Source organism: Boleophthalmus pectinirostris, unplaced genomic scaffold, assembly GCF_026225935.1.
Source record: "Boleophthalmus pectinirostris isolate CB_2022bp ecotype Guang Dong unplaced genomic scaffold, ASM2622593v1 HiC_scaffold_13, whole genome shotgun sequence".
NCBI classification, from domain to species: Eukaryota; Metazoa; Chordata; class Actinopteri; order Gobiiformes; family Gobiidae; genus Boleophthalmus; species Boleophthalmus pectinirostris.
The window spans coordinates 16705552-16723226 of NW_026571036.1; the positions used below are offsets into that span (position 1 = coordinate 16705552).

Sequence of the window (17675 nt, forward strand, 5' to 3'; positions counted from 1 at the left end):
CTGATGCTCAGAGAGGAGGTGACTGACACATCACAAAATGAGGCCACCGGAGGGGTCCTGCCCACACAATGAGACGCTGTCCCCTGACACCTACTCTGCAGCCTTATGTGATCAGACAGGGTGATACTGATATCACTTGAAATAATTATTCTAGTATATTGTTAAAATCGTATTCTTTTCATTTTTTCACTTCTTTTTGTATAGCAATCATAAGTGTAAGCAGAAATTACTTTAGTTGTTGAAAAATGTTTTATTTCTGTTTGTTTTTGTTTGTTCAGCTTGTTATTTGCCAGTGTAAACTGGCAGAAAAGTGACATGGTACATATTACAAATAATTGTTTTTTCAGTTGCACAGTTTCTTGCTTTCTTTGCATTGCAACAGGAAAGTAAAATTCACCTCTGCTCAGGGTAGGATTGGGGTTTTATATGCTACTGAACATTACTTGGACCTTGGTAACACTTAGCTTTAAAGGTCCTGTATTACACAAAATTTACTGTTGTGAGCTTTAGCCATGTTATAATGTCTTCCTCAAAAACATACTGGTCTGTCTACATCTCCAAAGATCGAAATGCTGTTTCACCTTGTGATGTCATGAAGTCGTGGTTTTCAAGTAAAAACACAGCAACTTTTTACGTTTAGTTCAATAGAGATTGGCAATTCCATGGCCAGAATGATCAAAATCATTGTAAGGATGGTGTATGGAGTTTAAAAACACAGTGGAGCATTTTCTGTATCACCACATGACATCACAGGGTGGAGCAGAGTTTTATCTGTTTGAGAGAATTATAATCTAGATCAGAAAATAGTGTAATATGGGCCCTTTAAATACATTATGAGTAAACTAGTAATTCATTATATTTTTATTACAAAGGATCATGAGAACAATTAACATGATTTATAGATGAACATTTTGGGACACCTTGCTTAGACATGGTTCTTTACTTTGTAGGTCAACTCATATTCTTTACATACCAGATAATATCATATTCTTTGTTCATAATCAGCACTAATACAAGTTTCCATTTTGATTGAGCATCTTTTGAACCCTGCATATTGATGACTGTGATACTTTCTGTAGGACGTCCAGAACAATGCCTCTTTAGATAATTCCTCAAAGCACTGCCCTTGACCCCTGCACGCATTGGTCTATAGTTCATTTGATGCCAGTGTCTCATCCTTGCACTTATCTCTCACAGCCAGACGCTGTGCCTTCTTTACCTGTCTCTGGGATTGGATGAGGACACTGTGCCCCTGGGCCTGCATTCGTCTCTAAAGGGGTTTTAATAGACGACAGATGGGGGTATGGTGGTGACCTTTTGGGGTCAGTTGGCCAGATAATGTGATGAGTTCAGCAGCTCAACAGCATACCTGAGAGGACGATCAAAGGTTTATTTTAATCTGATGGGGATGGATTTGTACACTTCATCATTTGGTGAGCTTTGGATAGAAAGAGCTGAACAACTTTTGTTGCTGTTGGATTAAGTTTATGCTCACAAAAATAAATAAATAAAACATGGAGAATGACGCTGAGATCTGCAATAATTAAAGCAATGTGTAATTACCAGAACTGTGAGAGATGCTTTAATCTAACTGTTTAATAATAAGGGAATTCATCAGGCACTGCTTAACAAAATCCAATAATGCCTGTATGGAAATATTGTTTAAAAGTTATACCTATGCAAAATGACATCATATTATAAGTGTAAGTCATGTATTGCTAATTTATCTTTTATAAAAAGTGTAAGAATGTAAAAGTGAAAGCTTTGTCAAGTACAAGAGAATCCAAATTCTTTCACATAAACTAGTATTTTGCAACTCTTATAGTTAATAATAATAATGCCTTACACTTTATTGTTCTTTACAGGCTTGACAAGGCCTCTCCAAGTGCCACAAAATAGTAATTATTCATTCTTTCCATACTTGTCAATCTTGCCTAAGGACAAAAAACAAAACTTGGTCTGAGCAGGAATCAAATCTCTGACCTTCTGGTTGGTGACTGAATGTTGTAACCTCTGAGCTACTCTTCCTCCTTAACAGTGATATTTTCTTTGTAAACAGTTGCCTTCATGTGTCTGGGGAAGTTATTTCCTGTTGCATGCCCCCTGGGTCCTGTTGAACTCGAAGTAATCCCTATAACACAATCTCTTAGGTGAAACAACACACTATTTTTTAATAAAATGGATATTAATGGAGTGTAAGTAAAAGCATGAGTGTGTTTTGGTGAAGTTTTTTTGTTGTTTTGATGTTTGAAAAATGCTGGCACAAAAAAGATTGATTACTGAATGAACAGGTGGTTAAAAAATTAGATGAAAGTTATACATCTGTCACTATAAGACAGTAATTGGCTGCAGCTGCACGAGCCTAAATGCACTTAAATGGATATGTGTACAGTGACAGTGTACTCCACCCGGGCTCTGTTCCAGTATATTTTTATATTTCAGCAACGAAGAAGCGTATAACTGAATTTAGTGCAACATTTACCGAGGTTTATTTTGTGTATGCTGACGGTGTCCTTTCACTTCTCTGTAGCGCATGGCATCGGTCAATCTGGATAAAGAGCTTAGACGGTCTGACCCAGTGCTGCACTTACTTCACAGAGGAGAGTACAGTGGGAAATCTGAAAATCATTTTTGAAAGCTAAATTGAGTTCTTTAATGCTCTTAGTGAAAGGGGTGCGGAGATGACCCCTGGAGCCCCTGGTGAAGTAGCTGCTTTGTGTTGGCCACGTGTTGGGTTGTTCATGGAGCTAAAACACATATTTGCTGCATTCATTTGATAAAAAAGTCTGGCTGTTAACAATGGGGCCCAAATCCTCCCGAAGAAAGGGATTACATTAGCTGTTCAAAGAAAACACTGCCGATATATTGTAATCTTATATTAGCTATCACAATGACTCAAACTTTTGTTGTTGTAGACCTGATTCAGTCCTGGTGTATGCGGTCAAGTCTTGGTCATAGGTTTATCTTTCGAGTTCAACATGTTCTGGGCATAATTAGTCCTTATTTTTTTGTGCATTTGTTAGTTCAGGGTTATGCTTGGCAAGTAGTAATTATGAGTGCATTTTGTTCAAGTGCTTTTGTGCTTGCAGCAAAACGAAATACACTTTTTCTGAACAAATACACAAACAGGTAAACTCATATGAAGACAGTAGTCTAGAGATGGCTCAGAAAAAAAAAAGAAAACAACAACTGCTTTTTATGTAATTAAGTGGGAATAAATGTACACTAAACTTCTAAATGCAAAATATTTAAGCAGGCATAATAAACAACCAACTAACAAAAGTAAAACCGCACCTTTTCTTCTTTCATTGCTGTCCTCCATGGTGAGAGGTCAAAGGTTATTATCATCGTGGCAACTTGGGCATCAAATTTAAGTTCCAGTTCTCGAAATTAAAACATGAGGGGCCGTTCATGTGTAATTTCCCACACGGCAAGTTGCATTTACTGTAATTCCCATAGCACATGAAGCATTAGCCCTGAAGTTGTTCACGGTTGCAGTGTAGGTTGTCTAATATTTTGCCTGTTTCTTATAGATTTAACAATACCATTATAACAATTCATAACTACAATTTCAAGTATCCCATATCTATTATCAAAAGGCTATTAAAAGATAACCTCCATTCAACATACAATAGTTGAACAATTGTTACATTTATGCATTTTTCTCATGCAGCCCTAGCATTAATGTGTGGTTATGTGAATCAGATCGATGCAGTTTGAGAGAGATAATTTGCTGTGTGGTTTTCACTGTTCTCTGTATCCATCCATTATAATTACTTATTCATTTACTTCCTGTGTGAAGTTGTTGCAGGTGCTGAATTGCCTTAAACAAGTGTATCAATGGCCCGGGAGCTAATTGAATGCAGTGATATTTGGACACTTTTGTCAATGCTAAAGTGCCTTTTCTGCACATCTGCCATGGCAAAAGGCTTTGGATAGTGCTTGAAAAGAGGAAAAAGGGGCTTGTTTTGGTAATCACATTGACTTGTTCCTGCCTTCTCAGTCTCCTCAAAGCTGTGTCATTATTACTGAAATGTAATTAGGTATGCTAATGGGGTGGCATTTGGACTTCCTCCTCAGCACTTATGTCGGGACTGGTAAAATGTGGTGTAAATGAGCAAGGCTTGTGAAGATAGAGGATGTTATTGAGGTATGAGAGCTCGAGCACTCCATCGGAAGTGCACACAAGAGGGTTTTTTTTAAATTAGGAATTGTCAGGGTGAAAGGGAAAAGCTGGAATTTTTGGGTGGGGGGCAGACATAAAAGCTTTTGGGGAGGGGTGAAAAACCAGAGAAGCCTGCCCTAACCAAGCCAAATGTGTGGCTCTAGCAGTGGTGGATTAGAGATGTGTGTGTTGTGCATGTGTGTGTTTTATTCAGAGCAATTACCAGGTACTCACCCTGGTAGCTCACAGCCCTGGTCCATTTAGTGCATGATAGCTCAAGATGACATGTTCCATTAATGCTACACCTCATAAGGAGACTCTTGTATTCTCTGACCTGTATGACTTTATTTATTTACTGCATCAGCTAAGTATGTCTGGTTTCATATACATTTATGTAAATTTTCAAATCATTTTGTTTGTAGTCATAAAAGCTTTACTTGACAAAATACACTATACTTCTTATCGTACATACATTGTATATATTTTTTCTTCTCTAAGCATGGATTTCAAGTGATACCAAATTAGGACAGTTGCCATAGTTATTAAATTATTTAAATTAAATATTTGAATTTGGATCTACAGTTCCATCCATATAACTAGAGAAGTCATGTGACTGAAACCACCGAATACTTACATACTTCTAACTTTATGAAAAATGTTTCAACAGTGGTCATCTGGACACTGTTTTTACAATCAAGACGTTCCGGCTCCCATCCAGAAGCCATTTTCATTTTGATGGTACTGGCTTGAGGCACTAGGAATTCATCTCGTATATGAAAAGTGTTTTTCTTCTTTTTTATTGGAAGGAACATTGCTTTTTTCTTTGCGATGAAGTAGAAAAGAATTTTAAGTGTCATCAAGATTACTATGTGTGGTTATTTCCTCTACATCTGACAATTCATATATTAGGCTAACTATACGCTGAAATATGCTGATAATGTAATTAAATTATTCCATTACGATATTAATACTGTACACCTACTGTATAGCCTATCTCATTATCTAGAGACTGTGTGTGTCCATAACTGACCAGGCCTAATCACAGCTGCCAAATGTGGAGTCATTAATGGATTAAGAGAGATCAGAAATCCTTGAGTGCACTGTGGGGTCATCAGGGAGACACCAATTTACTACAGAGATGTGCTGAGTATGTTCATTTTCTCTTTCTTCCATGTCTGGTCTCGACCTGTCCCCCACGCCTGTCTTTATGCCGTATACTATAATTATGAGGCCATTTTTATCAGTCAAAATTAAAATCCTCCTTCTTCTAGCCATTTGTTTCCCATTATATTGTGTAAAATGTGTTAGCGCAAAGAATTTTCTACAATTCTCTGCCACTATATTATTATTATCAATTACATTTAGCCTCCTGCATCAAAGAGGTGGTAAGGTCATATTCTTGCTTTATTTCTGAATATCTACCACAAGGAGGCGCTGTGTCTCCTCTGGCATTGCATGAGATTAAATGAGAATTCTAGGATCCTTTGAGAGCCCAAATACCCTGAGGCTGAGTGTACAACAGTGCAAGTATTGGTAGTAGTCTTTCACAGCTTTGTTTGTTTTTGCCTTTATGGTTGAAAATCGGGCTGTTCCTCGTCTCTCTTCCTCTTTACAGTTTGTGTTTAAGCAGTGGGACTTTGACCTGACGACCTGCCCCTAAACTACAGACAGGATCCAGTGCTGTGAAACGCTGCTAGGGGCTCCAGCTGAGATTCAGTTTGTTCTCACCCCCTCCTCTCCTCTCCTCTTCCCCCTCTCTTCTTCCTTCAGGATGGGTGCACTCTAGAGGGGCCACAGCCTACAGGGGAGCATAACCGGGAATGGAAAAATGCTCCGATCAGCCTTGCATTGCTACACCTGCCTCTGCCATTTCCTTCTCTCCTATTGTGAACTCTAATAAGCCCCATGATCCCTTTCAGTCCTGTTGATTTCATCCTGGGGTTGTTTTTGCTAAACAGTTTAACTCCCCGTAGACCTTTCTGTTTCTCATTGTTGAACAAATAGCTCACAGAGAACATAATATGAGCATCTACACCATGCGATCCGAAAGAAAAGAGTTGACTTAAACTACATTTTTTTGTAACACCACACTTAAATCCATTGACATGACAAATTCAGCACCATGGACAGTTCTTATCTAGACGAAGTACCTTGTATCATTTTATTAACACATTCGCTTGGTAAATGTTGGACAAATAAGATTAAAATCACCATAATAAAGCTGAAGAATTGGACTTAATTGTAATAAATTTTTCATGCAAGCATCCGTCGATATATTCTTCTCTATTATTAACATCCCAGTTCTTGCAGAGGCTAACGAGAGCTGCAAGAAAAGCCCTGGAACAATAGATTTTTGTTTATGCAGCGCTGAAGTCGGGCTATTGTGATTTTGTGTTATTATTGAGTAGAGGCTGGGGGTGTTTGCTGAATTTTCCTTCCATGAGCGTAAAATTGTGTTTTTATAGTGTTGAGCGAGGCAGTAAAAGCAATGTATATGTAAATATAAAAGTGCATGAATCCACGACTTTATCTATAATACCTGAATACACATGCATAGTAAAGTGGGCATGCTGTGCAAAAAAAAAACAGCAGTGAAAATGTTTAAGTATCAGTGGCTATGAAATATTCTCCAAAGGTCCCATTAGAAGTAGCTTATAAACAGAAGACCTTTTATTCTAAACCCTATCTTGGGCCCTATATCTAAACTAAAGCTATATTACATTTGGGAATTGGATTGCAAGATATGCTGGTGTAGGATTTCTGGGTCATTTTCATATGTGTATGTTTGTGCATTCATGATATATCCACATATGTTTAAAGTTACATTGAAATAGAATATGTTAACTTGCACTGGTTCAAACATCGACCAATTTTTATGTGAAGAGCGTCAGTACTGCGATTATCAACAGATAGCGGATGACAGCTGCCATTGGTTATAGATGACTTCCATAATTAAATCTCTTACGAGGGAAACCCAAAGAACAAAATGGAAAAATCTCACAAATGACAAATGACCCTATCATCTTTAACCCTGATATGAGATATTCTGCATAGTTATTGGCTATTCATTTAAAGGTGATCCTTATAAAATACTGCAGTCTCTGGGCTGCACAATAAGTGAAAATGGAAGGCAGTGTTAAAATACTGGTGCATTTTGGTGTAATTTTACTGCAGCCTTGATGGCAGTGGTGTCTAGGGGTAATTTTGGCTCACTAACACATACAACGCTGTGTCTGATCCAGTTCCTAGTGACTGTAGTGGCTCTTGGATTTTGGAGAGGGTCTTTTATATGTTGAATTTACAATAGTTTGGATGAACAAAGCATCCATTGTGTTGGGTTTGCAGTGCACTAAAGAAAGAAACTGCCGCTCATTATTGTTGCTGCCCATGCTAAATTATTTAGACAAAAATATGTACGTTTCATACAACAGATGTATTATGATTTTTTTGGCACAACGTTGAGCTTTTGAGAAATCCAATGAATGAAATTGAATGAATGGAAGTGTTTGGTCAGTGTGTTTAAATCAGTATGAATCATGGTAATTGTCTAAACCGATATTTGAAGCTCAGGCAGTCACTGGAGGAGCATGAATTGAGTGTTTTAGGTTTGTTGATATGCCTATCTAGAGAAAAAATAAATAAAAACAGTTCTACCACAAATCTTTGAAGTAACAGCACTACAAGTTGTACCCTAGTCTCACCATCTTTCCTCACATACACTGTGTATCTCTTTTCTCCTTTCATAAAAGATGTTTACCTACTGCATTATATTGTAGCCTCTCTACCCTGGAGGCTGCAGACTCGCACACAGACAGCGGTACTAGATATGACTGTGGCTGAGATAAAAGTGATCTCAATACAGTAGCTGAACAAACAGGGACATTGATAGTCTGCTCTCCTTCAGGCTTTTGCAGAGTCGAAAAGCCACAAACCCTCGGATCGCTGCATACTCCCCGCGTCAAGGGGGGTAATATAATCATAGGGAATTCCTGCACGTCTGTCCCGGAGCTGTCAGACTAAAGTCGCACTCCTCCGCCCCTCCTTACCCGCTAAACAGTCCCCTTCAACTCACTCCCTTTTGGTCTGTGACATCACTCTTCCCACGCGCTCTGATTGGTTGTCTGGTAAGGTGGGAAGTGGACTGTTCTCCGCAGCCTACACTCAGTCAGTGAAACCAGCAAGAGAACGTGGGAGGGAATGAGTATAGTTCAGAAAGAGAGAAAGAGAGGGAGAGAGGGAAAGAGAGCGAGAGAGAGAGAGAGAGAGGAGAAAGATTGATGCTGAGGCAAGCCGGCACCGCACTGCACGCTATCACTTCTAACACACACACACAAAACAAACCCGAACATTACACGAGCATTCACACCACACTAGCCCAGTTGCAAAAATACTGACTTAGCTTGCGGTCTCACACTGCAGGACAGGATAGCGAGGAGGACACGGGACCATTACAAGATTTTGGACACTTTTTTCTTCCCCAGAGCAACAGTTCACCACACTGTCATCCCTGGGGAGTTGTTTTGAGACACATCTCCCTAAAAAACAGCAAGGGCAGGGACAAGGTTAACTCTGTAGCTTTTTTATTGGAGATTGTGGATGTCCTCCCTACGTCCCCATGACAGCAGACAGGATCCGAAGAGGCTGGGGCACAAGATGGCACGACGCATGGGGGGCGAATCTTCCCCGAAAAGAAATAACACATCCCTCAATCTGGTGACAGGAGTCTATCACTACCTGCGTGGTAAGTGGAACAGCATACAGTGTTTTCGGTTACAAATATAGTTGTAGTAGTGTTTTACTGCAGTGTGGTACCAGCAGTCTCCTCTCTGCAGGCGAGATTGTTTTGGCCGCGGGAGGGGTGGTGTGTAAAGCTCTAGATGGGCAGACGTGGAAGGAGAGGGGGGCGTTTCCACTTTTGGCAGAGTCTGTGTCAGTGTGTGTGCGGGTTGCTCCAGCCTGCAGCAGGTGAAGCAAACACACAGGGATAAGGTCTTGGGTCCCAGAGCAGTGGGCAGATGTCTACATTTTTCTCTATTTGACCCTGTGGCTGTTTGCTGGCACATAGGGACTTACATGCAATTCATTCATCTTGTGTCTGCCGGCTTGTCCCACCGGCTTGTCTGTCTATATCCCACATTGGAGTCATAGCAAGTTGTATATACTGCATATATTCTTATATTGTTAAAAATGTTGCTGTCTCTTTGGGGTCTTGTCACAATGCATAAAAGTGATAATGGTAATGATGATGATAATGATGATTTTGTTAAGGTCATGTTCACAATGAGGGGCTGGGGGGGTTGAGTGGGGGGCTGTAATGAGACTAATTACACACAAAATAAACTATGAATTAAGCTGCATTGAATCAGTGCTGCTAGGCTTGTTTTAGCGACTATCCCTGTGTGATACTGAAAAAATGTGATTTCAAAGTCACCCTGTCCCTGCGTCTAAGGCTGGCACCACTCTCACACAAGACACTTTCTCTATGCCCCCATCTAAGATTAAACCGAGACCTTTTTCTCATTCTCTTCCGATATTACCAGACATCAATATTTGATCATCTTGGGTCCCAATCAAAAGATTAATCTATAGTGGGGAGAGATATGCTCACTGGCACGTATGACTATGTGTCTGCATTATGTATGACCAGCAGTCTCTTTGCCACATACACACACACACTCCTCTTCCTCAGCCCCGCTCTACCCACTGACACGGTGACCAACTTCTATCCAGTGTAATCAAACCGTCAGCATATTTCATTAAGCTAAAGGGAGTCAGTGTGTCAGACGCCCTATCTTATCTCAAGGATATTGCACCATGCCGCAGATGGGATAGAAGAAAGCCCCTGTCACATATGCCAGTCACTGTGTAGCTGTACACTCAGCATGCCAGGTACAGACTGGAGATCTATACAGCCTCTAATGAGAGAAGTGTGTGACTGCATACTGATATGTGCAAGCAAGAGTCCCAATTTAGTAGTGCAAGTGGTAATGAATTTTGCTGTCAGGCCATATTATTGCATAAACTGCAGCAGGAATGTGTATGCTGAACTCAAAGGCTGAGGCAATGAGAAGATAATGAAAGAAACAATCACTTGAACATTGCCCTACTTTCTGGGAAGTGGCTTTTAGGGGACACTCAGAGAGGACATCTATGTTATTGATTGTTCTGTTGCTTAATGGGCTTTCTCCCTTTTGCCATTTAGTGTGTATGGTCAGTGTTAGTTACAGTAATAATGCTGGTGGTAATGTATTGTTTTGATGGGCTAATATTTTTGTGCTTTTGCAAATTATATTGAGTAGTTCAAGATGCACTCCACCTAAGGTTCATTGTTGCTATACATTCTTGCCACTTGTACAAGTAAATAATTAAGTGAATGAATAACTTGGTGATGTTTAGTAATGTAATAATTTTTACAAACTTATAACCCCAAAATGTGCCCATAAATCTGTATTCTCCTTCCAGTATGTAAAAAACGCACCTTAAAGCAACACATGCCTTCATCCATTTCATCCTCTGCCCTTATAACATATGAAAGGCAGGTTTGAAAGCACGTTTTTGCCCACATTAGGGGAGATCCCACTAGTCAAAATGCCATCTTTAAATGTCAAATGGCTTCTCTTTGAATGCCAGTCCCTTATATGTTAAAATACGGTAAATACTTGCATCCAAGCTATAAAACTTCAGTTAATTATTGTTTGCTTGCCACCCAGCTCTGAAAACAATAGACAATGAGATAATTGTATTGTAAGCATTTTGTGTTTGCTGGAGATTTAAGCTGATGCTGTGGGCTCTGATTTACAGATGAGCAAGAGGCAGTGCAGAAGAGGACTTTCACTAAATGGATCAATTCCCACTTGGCAAAGGTAAGACGACTGCAGGCTGCCAGTATTGAGTTTCCTTTTCCCTTTTGTTGATAATGTGCAAAATTACTTCCTCATTTCAACCCCATACATGCAGTCATTCCTTTGTAGAACTGGTCATGGGACTAACTCTGCAGATTAGACCACACACATAGTCCTCAGTCGCATGCCTTTTCTCTCTGTCTACATTACTGCTCAGAAATGGCTGGTAGCGAGGATTTTAACTCCATAGCAATTAATACTTTCACATTAATACACGTACTATCAGTTGCCTTCAAGCTGTAATTAAGCCCTAGTTAACGCTCTGTCTAAGTGTGGCTCATTTAGATTGCACTGGATAAGAGATTTAAACATTGCATTTAATTTTAGATAAACAATGAGTATGGAGAAAGACAGTACATTTAGCCAGAAGAAACAGTCAATCAAATCCTCATTGGACTATGCAAGAGTATGTGCAGTGTTCAAAGTTTGGTCGCTCAACTCAAAATTAGGATGGTTTTACCCCTGCATGTTACTTCACAACCTAATACTTTGGTGGAGGGTCTGCAACCTGATTGTTTAGATGGAGATGTTACTTCTTAGCCTTGAAAGTTACACACTATGGCATTAAACTTTTCTACATTCATGGATCTGTGGAAAGGCAACCCTCTGCACAAGCTTGCCATATTGTGGCAAAGCAACATCTAACATCTGACGGGAAACAAGCAAATGGCCAACCCTCTAAGTTACACAGTGCACCTTTAAATAAATGTCTGACTTTTGCCATTTATTTTTTATTGTGATATGTTATTTTTAGTGAATAGATTACATAGTAGCTAGAGGCAGCTTTGATTCAGTGTGTGTTTTGCTCATATAATCAATGGGCATTTCAATCTCAGTTGCTATAAGTGGATGTCATTGTTGTGTCCTTGGGTAAGATACTTAATCTACCTTTTGCATTGATGGTGGTTGGAGGGGCCAAAGCTTAAAGATTGGAAGTCACACTTCTGTCAGTCTGTCTCAGGACAGCTGTGGCTTTTGCTCTATTGAGTCTCACTCAGGATACATAAATAATGCATGAGATCGCAGAATGAAAAGGGTTTTGAGAAAAGAGCTGTGGGACTAATGTTTTGTTAGTTTTTTGTAATGTAGTCCTGTAATATTAGAACTACTGAACAAAACAATGGACCAGTGAATATTTATGCAATAATAATTATGCAGGATCAGCACACAAAGCAAATACAAATCAATGTAACACACAAACAGGTGTTTTTTCAATCATCTACGCCCGTCTCTGGGACTCATACTCGATTTCGACAGCTGTGAAGGCCTGTGCAGCACAGTGACACCAAGCAGAAAATTCATTTGAAAAGCATTCTGGAGGGAATAAAACTCAGGGTAATATTAAATAACAAGTTCTAACACCATAAAATTACCCATAAACCATAATTTAAATGAATTTAAATAATATGGTGAATGCAATGTTTACTTATTAAGTCATTATCTGGCTGCCGTCATGGATTCTTCACAGTTGCATTTAAAGCAAATATTTCTACAACTACAATGGTTATATACAGAAAACAAATAAATTGGTTTGACAGCGCCTTGAATACTCATTATGTTTGAAAAACCCTTAATTCCACTTTAATTAACCATTTCATTTAATCAATAGGTTAGCGATAGCATCACATTTCTTTGGACTAGATAACGATGCTAGGTCCTTTCTGTGCTCTTGATCAAATTAGCCGCTCCCCTCTCTCCCTGTCTCCTCTTTTCTCCTTGCTCATCACAAACTGCTTACCCTTTCACCTGATGCCTGAGGTTGCCATAGCGATGCTGATTGGTCTGTATTTGTCTTCAAAACTGTCGGGCTGTCACCGCAGCTCAGGGGAGTGTTCAAAGAGGGAGTATACGAGGAGGGGTTAAAGGTCAATGGGAATGGGGCTGTATTATTGAGACAGTTGATGTTATTCTGAGCAATTAGAGCTTTAATTACATCCTATGAGCATTTCAAATCTATATCTCCCACATGGCAACTTTGGAAGAGGAGGAGCATACTTTTTCATTTTTACACATGAGTTGAAATAAGATGTTATTAGACAGCAAAATGGTTGATTATTATAGTAAATTCTTTGACATTGGTTGTTCTCATATAGTACGAGCACCACTGTTTTTTGCAGATCTTTTCTTTGGTTAATGAAATACATTTTTGATCATATTTTGTCCTCCTTTGGGTTTGTCTAGACTAGAACTACTAGACCTACTGTATCAGTTTAGACACATCAATATTGCCATAGTTCTGGTTTAGAAGAGAATATTATCTCAGGTGGTACTTTTTATGATTTGCATTTTAATATGATATAGTTTTACCCTCCCTGATATATTCTGTTTTTGGAGGCTTGGGCTGAAAGTTAACTGACTCTGGGGTCTGCTGGTTGGTTTTGTAAGATTATACTTCATCACAGTGATAAATATTCCAACCAAGCTCCAATTTTGGCCCGAACCAATTATTGACGTCCAAATCATTTTGATTATTCATGAATTGAATTTTATTTTTTGGCTAATGCTACGCTACATTAAACTACAAACAAATGTAGCCTATTTTAGTCTGCATAGCTTTCTGCACACAGTCGTATTGTTACCAACATTCAAATTGCTATGCATGTGAAAAGAAGTAGAGAAATGACTGCAAGACAAGACAAGGATATTTTAATGGTTGGTTTAGCAGTGGTCTCTTGGGGCAGATCATGCCTTGGGCCACTCCAGTTATCACAGGTCTTTTAATTCAGTGCCTAAAGGTGTGTGATTAATCGCTAGGTGAGAAACGGTGCTAGGACTTTCCTTCCTCCGGCTCCTCCCCCTCTCCACTCCACAGGTACAACAAAGAAGTCTTCTAAGCCGCAATATAAAGACTTTTTCTATATGAGTGGTAATTTACTCCAGAGATTAATGGGTCTCATTATACCCAGCGGTTCATCAGATTAAGTCAAGTTTAGACCAGATGAAGTTAGAAGTGTGGGAGGGCAGCTCTGTTGTATCCAACTGTTTCCACGATATGTACAGTGTAAAGATAATTATTCATATGTTTATTTTTAAAGCCATATTAAAAGGAGATTTTTTTAGTATATACAGATCAATAAAGGTACAACAATTATCATTTTGAACCATGTGGAAAAAGTACTTATTCCAACTCAAAAGGTTGATTAAAGGAATAGAATGAGTTTCATTCACCTCTCATTTTTCAAGACTGGTATTTTTGTGTTTTTTGACCAGTTAGACACCCATTTCATATTTGCTGTAAACCCTAAGACTGACATGTGCATCTTACATTTATTAAGCCTTTACTCTGATTGACCCATTTAATAATACCCCACAGATCGCCAAAGAAATTTAACATGTGCAACATTTACTTTCCAAAAATCACCAGCTCCAGCCTAAAAATTTTGAAGCCATGAGTCTCTTTAAAGTTGAGGATTGGCAAGGGTAGAATTCAGTTTCAATTTTGACAAATCCTTCCTGAGAAGCTTTAATTACAAAGTGGCCGTTTGTAGCTGCAGAGGTCTCATCGTCTGTGGAGCGTTTCTAGACTTTAGTGCAGCGATCATTGGACCAAGTGTTCTTAGAGATTAGCCCCCTGCTCCCAAAATGTTTACTTACTCCATTCCCACGTCTTTTGGAGGGTGCAGAGAGGGCGACTGAGCGGATGACACGCACTGTGCATCATGGACTCTCTATTGAAACTTGTATATCCCAAAGCATTGACCGTGGCCTGAGTAAAAGCACTTAGCATTCATACTATTTCCATTAAACTCTCTATCTATCTATTTGCAGCAGAAGCCTTTTCAATAGATGAGGATGTAGTGAATGGCATTTGTAAAAATCTTCCCTAATGCAGCGGGTGTTTAAGAAATCTAGTAAATTTAGTGTAATTTAATTGATTCTATTACAAAAAGGTGTTTTTGTCTGTCATACTTCATCACTTCAATTGTCTCACTCTTTAGTATTTACTTATGAAAGAAGTGGAGGAATTGATATATTTAACTGTGCTTCAAAAACATTATTGTTAGAGCAAAGATATTATGTCAACAAATGATCTGTAGAAAGTTTACTGCTGTGTTTTATGGTTAACTGCAATTGTAATACACATCTTTAGTGATTTATTTAACAGGCAATGCAGAAATAATACTTCATAGTGTACTACAGTTTCACTGAAAATCCACTGGCCAAATAAAATTTTTGCTTATCTGTGACTCTATGACTAAATGATTTGAGATCTTTATTCAAAGTGAACTCTTCACAATTCTTCACAATGTTACTGCATCTTGATTGAGAAATAGTTTAACTTTCATTTCAATACCTTACTAAACCGCCTTGCACTGGCCAAAGCACAGACTTTAAATACTAAAATGTCAATACAAGCAGCAAAAGTAAACATATCACTACTGCCTCGTTGATCTTATTTGCAATTATGTCCTTTAAAAAGACCAACCCCATGTACTTTTGAATCCAATCTAAAATAAAGCTGTTTCTCACTCCTCCCTCTGTCTCACTGTTGATCTTTGGAAAGCCACTGATCCAAATGGCACCAAGGGAATAACATTAAACAGACACACATCCTCAAACTCCTCGCAATCAATTATGGCCTAGACACTCACATGTAATTAGCTCATTAAACACTTGATTCATTTTATTGTAACTGCATACAAGAACTGATATGACTTCCTTATTTTGTAATTAGTCACAAATGTTCCCATTAGCTTTTGGATTATAATTAACAAAAAGGTAAATTTAACTTCAATTAGCATGCCGCGCCATTTATCCCTTTGAAATGATTTTGTTTCTCCTGTCATTCACTGATATGGGCGCTGTCTAAATACCCTAATATCCAAATATCCAAGGCCATAAAATGCCATTAGAAGTGGAATTAGAGAAGCGGGCGCCTGCATTTGGTAATTAATTTTGAAAGACTCCAGCCTAGTGTCCCCTCTCCACTCTGCTTGCTATCATCTTTTCCGCTGCCACTCTAGCCGTACAATTATACCACTTTCATTTGCACTCTGCAGGATGTTTTTTTTTTTCACACTTTTTTTGCACATGCACACACATGTACCCGTACTTTCCTCAGTTCTGTGATAATCTTCTTGTGAATGGTACGCCCTCCTCCCCATAGCTGCGACATGTGACTGCGCTTTAAGAGAAATCCTTGATGTGGAATCCCCGTCCAAACGCAGAAGCGCATGTGGCAGGTCAGAGAGGCAAAAAGCAGTTTGAAATCATCAGCATATTTTAGGATTTGGAAAAGACCATTCAAAGTCTGCTGAGCTGCTACTTTTGGGTTGAATCTTCACTCCCCAGTAATACATGGCACAGACAAACTCTATTTGGGGTTTTCAAGTAGTACTTTTCATGTTTGCATTTATCTATATTTCACAAATTTAAATTATTGTGTTTGTGTATAATTCTGTCTATATAGTATCTTCTGCTCATGAACTAGAGCTCAAATTTCTGCAAGATGGACACAAATTGTTGTTCCAAGTCAGTACATTCTTAGTGCCAGTCCGAAGCCTGCACAGAAAGTAGAGGGTCATGCTTTGTGGAAATATGCCATATCAATAATGCACACTCGGCTGTGTTGACTGAGAGCTTTTTGAAAATGGGTTTTGGAGGTTGTGGGTGGGTGTGAGAGAATGATTTTAATTGTTTATAAAGCACTTTGCATTACATGATATGCATGAAATGTGGTTTATAAATTAAGTTTGTTTGCTTGATTGATTGATAAAGAATCTAAAAATGGCCAAATGCTGTAGGAATCAAAATAAAGAACCTTTGTCATCAAGTGTTTTGAGCCACCCCTTGCAGTCAAAAGGCCTTGCCTCATTGCATCCCGTACAATGCAAATGCTATTAAGATTAACATCTTAAAATTCCACCTAAACTGAGAAACCATTGTTCTAGTGTGGTATGGTATGCATTTGTGTAAACACGGAGCTGTGCCTTTAAGATGATTAGGGAAGGTTTTACATAATAGTATTGCAGCACCTACAACAGGGAATTTGGCTATTGTTTACTAGATTTTATTATGGTGTTTTATATGTAGTACATATCCAAGGCATTCATTTCACTTTAAATGTCTTTGTCATGAGCTCTTGAAATGCTTCATGCTATAGCAAAAACAAATGTTAAATGTTTTACACACTGTAGCACACAAAATCAAGTTTATTAAATGTGTCTATGATTGAGCCCTCTTAAAAACACCATTACTGCTACATTTACTTCCTCTTAATGCTAATCTATTTTGTTTGACAGTGTGTGCCCCCACTGGTGGTATCAGACCTGTTTGAGGACATTAAGGATGGGGTGATGCTGTTGGCTCTGTTGGAAGTGCTTTCGGGACAGAAACTGGTGAGTCTCATGGTCACTAGTGCAGCACGTGATTTGGCTGCACACTTCAAACACGCTCTCGTCCCCCTCTGATCTGAGTGGATTAAAATTTAACTCCTCACGTTGCACCGGCTGATCGAAGACTGTACAGAGAAATTCACTTACTGGTTATTTATGTAGTAACAGTGCGTGCTTTGTGCTCTTAAATAGTACTACTGACAACAGAAGGACATTAAAACTATAGATGTGAATGTGATGAGGTTCGGTGTGAATTGATTTGTTTTATTATGA

At 38.8% G+C, this 17675-nt stretch overlaps 1 protein-coding gene across 1 annotated transcript in view; it reads left to right on the forward strand.

The window, feature by feature from the left end:
- The window catches only part of syne1a (spectrin repeat containing, nuclear envelope 1a), a 121286-nt gene that overhangs the window by 4779 nt on the left and 98832 nt on the right, over positions 1-17675 (forward strand). The window contains exons 2-3 of the mRNA XM_055149308.1: positions 10967-11028; positions 17310-17405. Coding sequence (XP_055005283.1) covers positions 10967-11028; positions 17310-17405 — 158 coding nt within the window. The remainder of the gene's footprint in view (positions 1-10966; positions 11029-17309; positions 17406-17675) is intronic.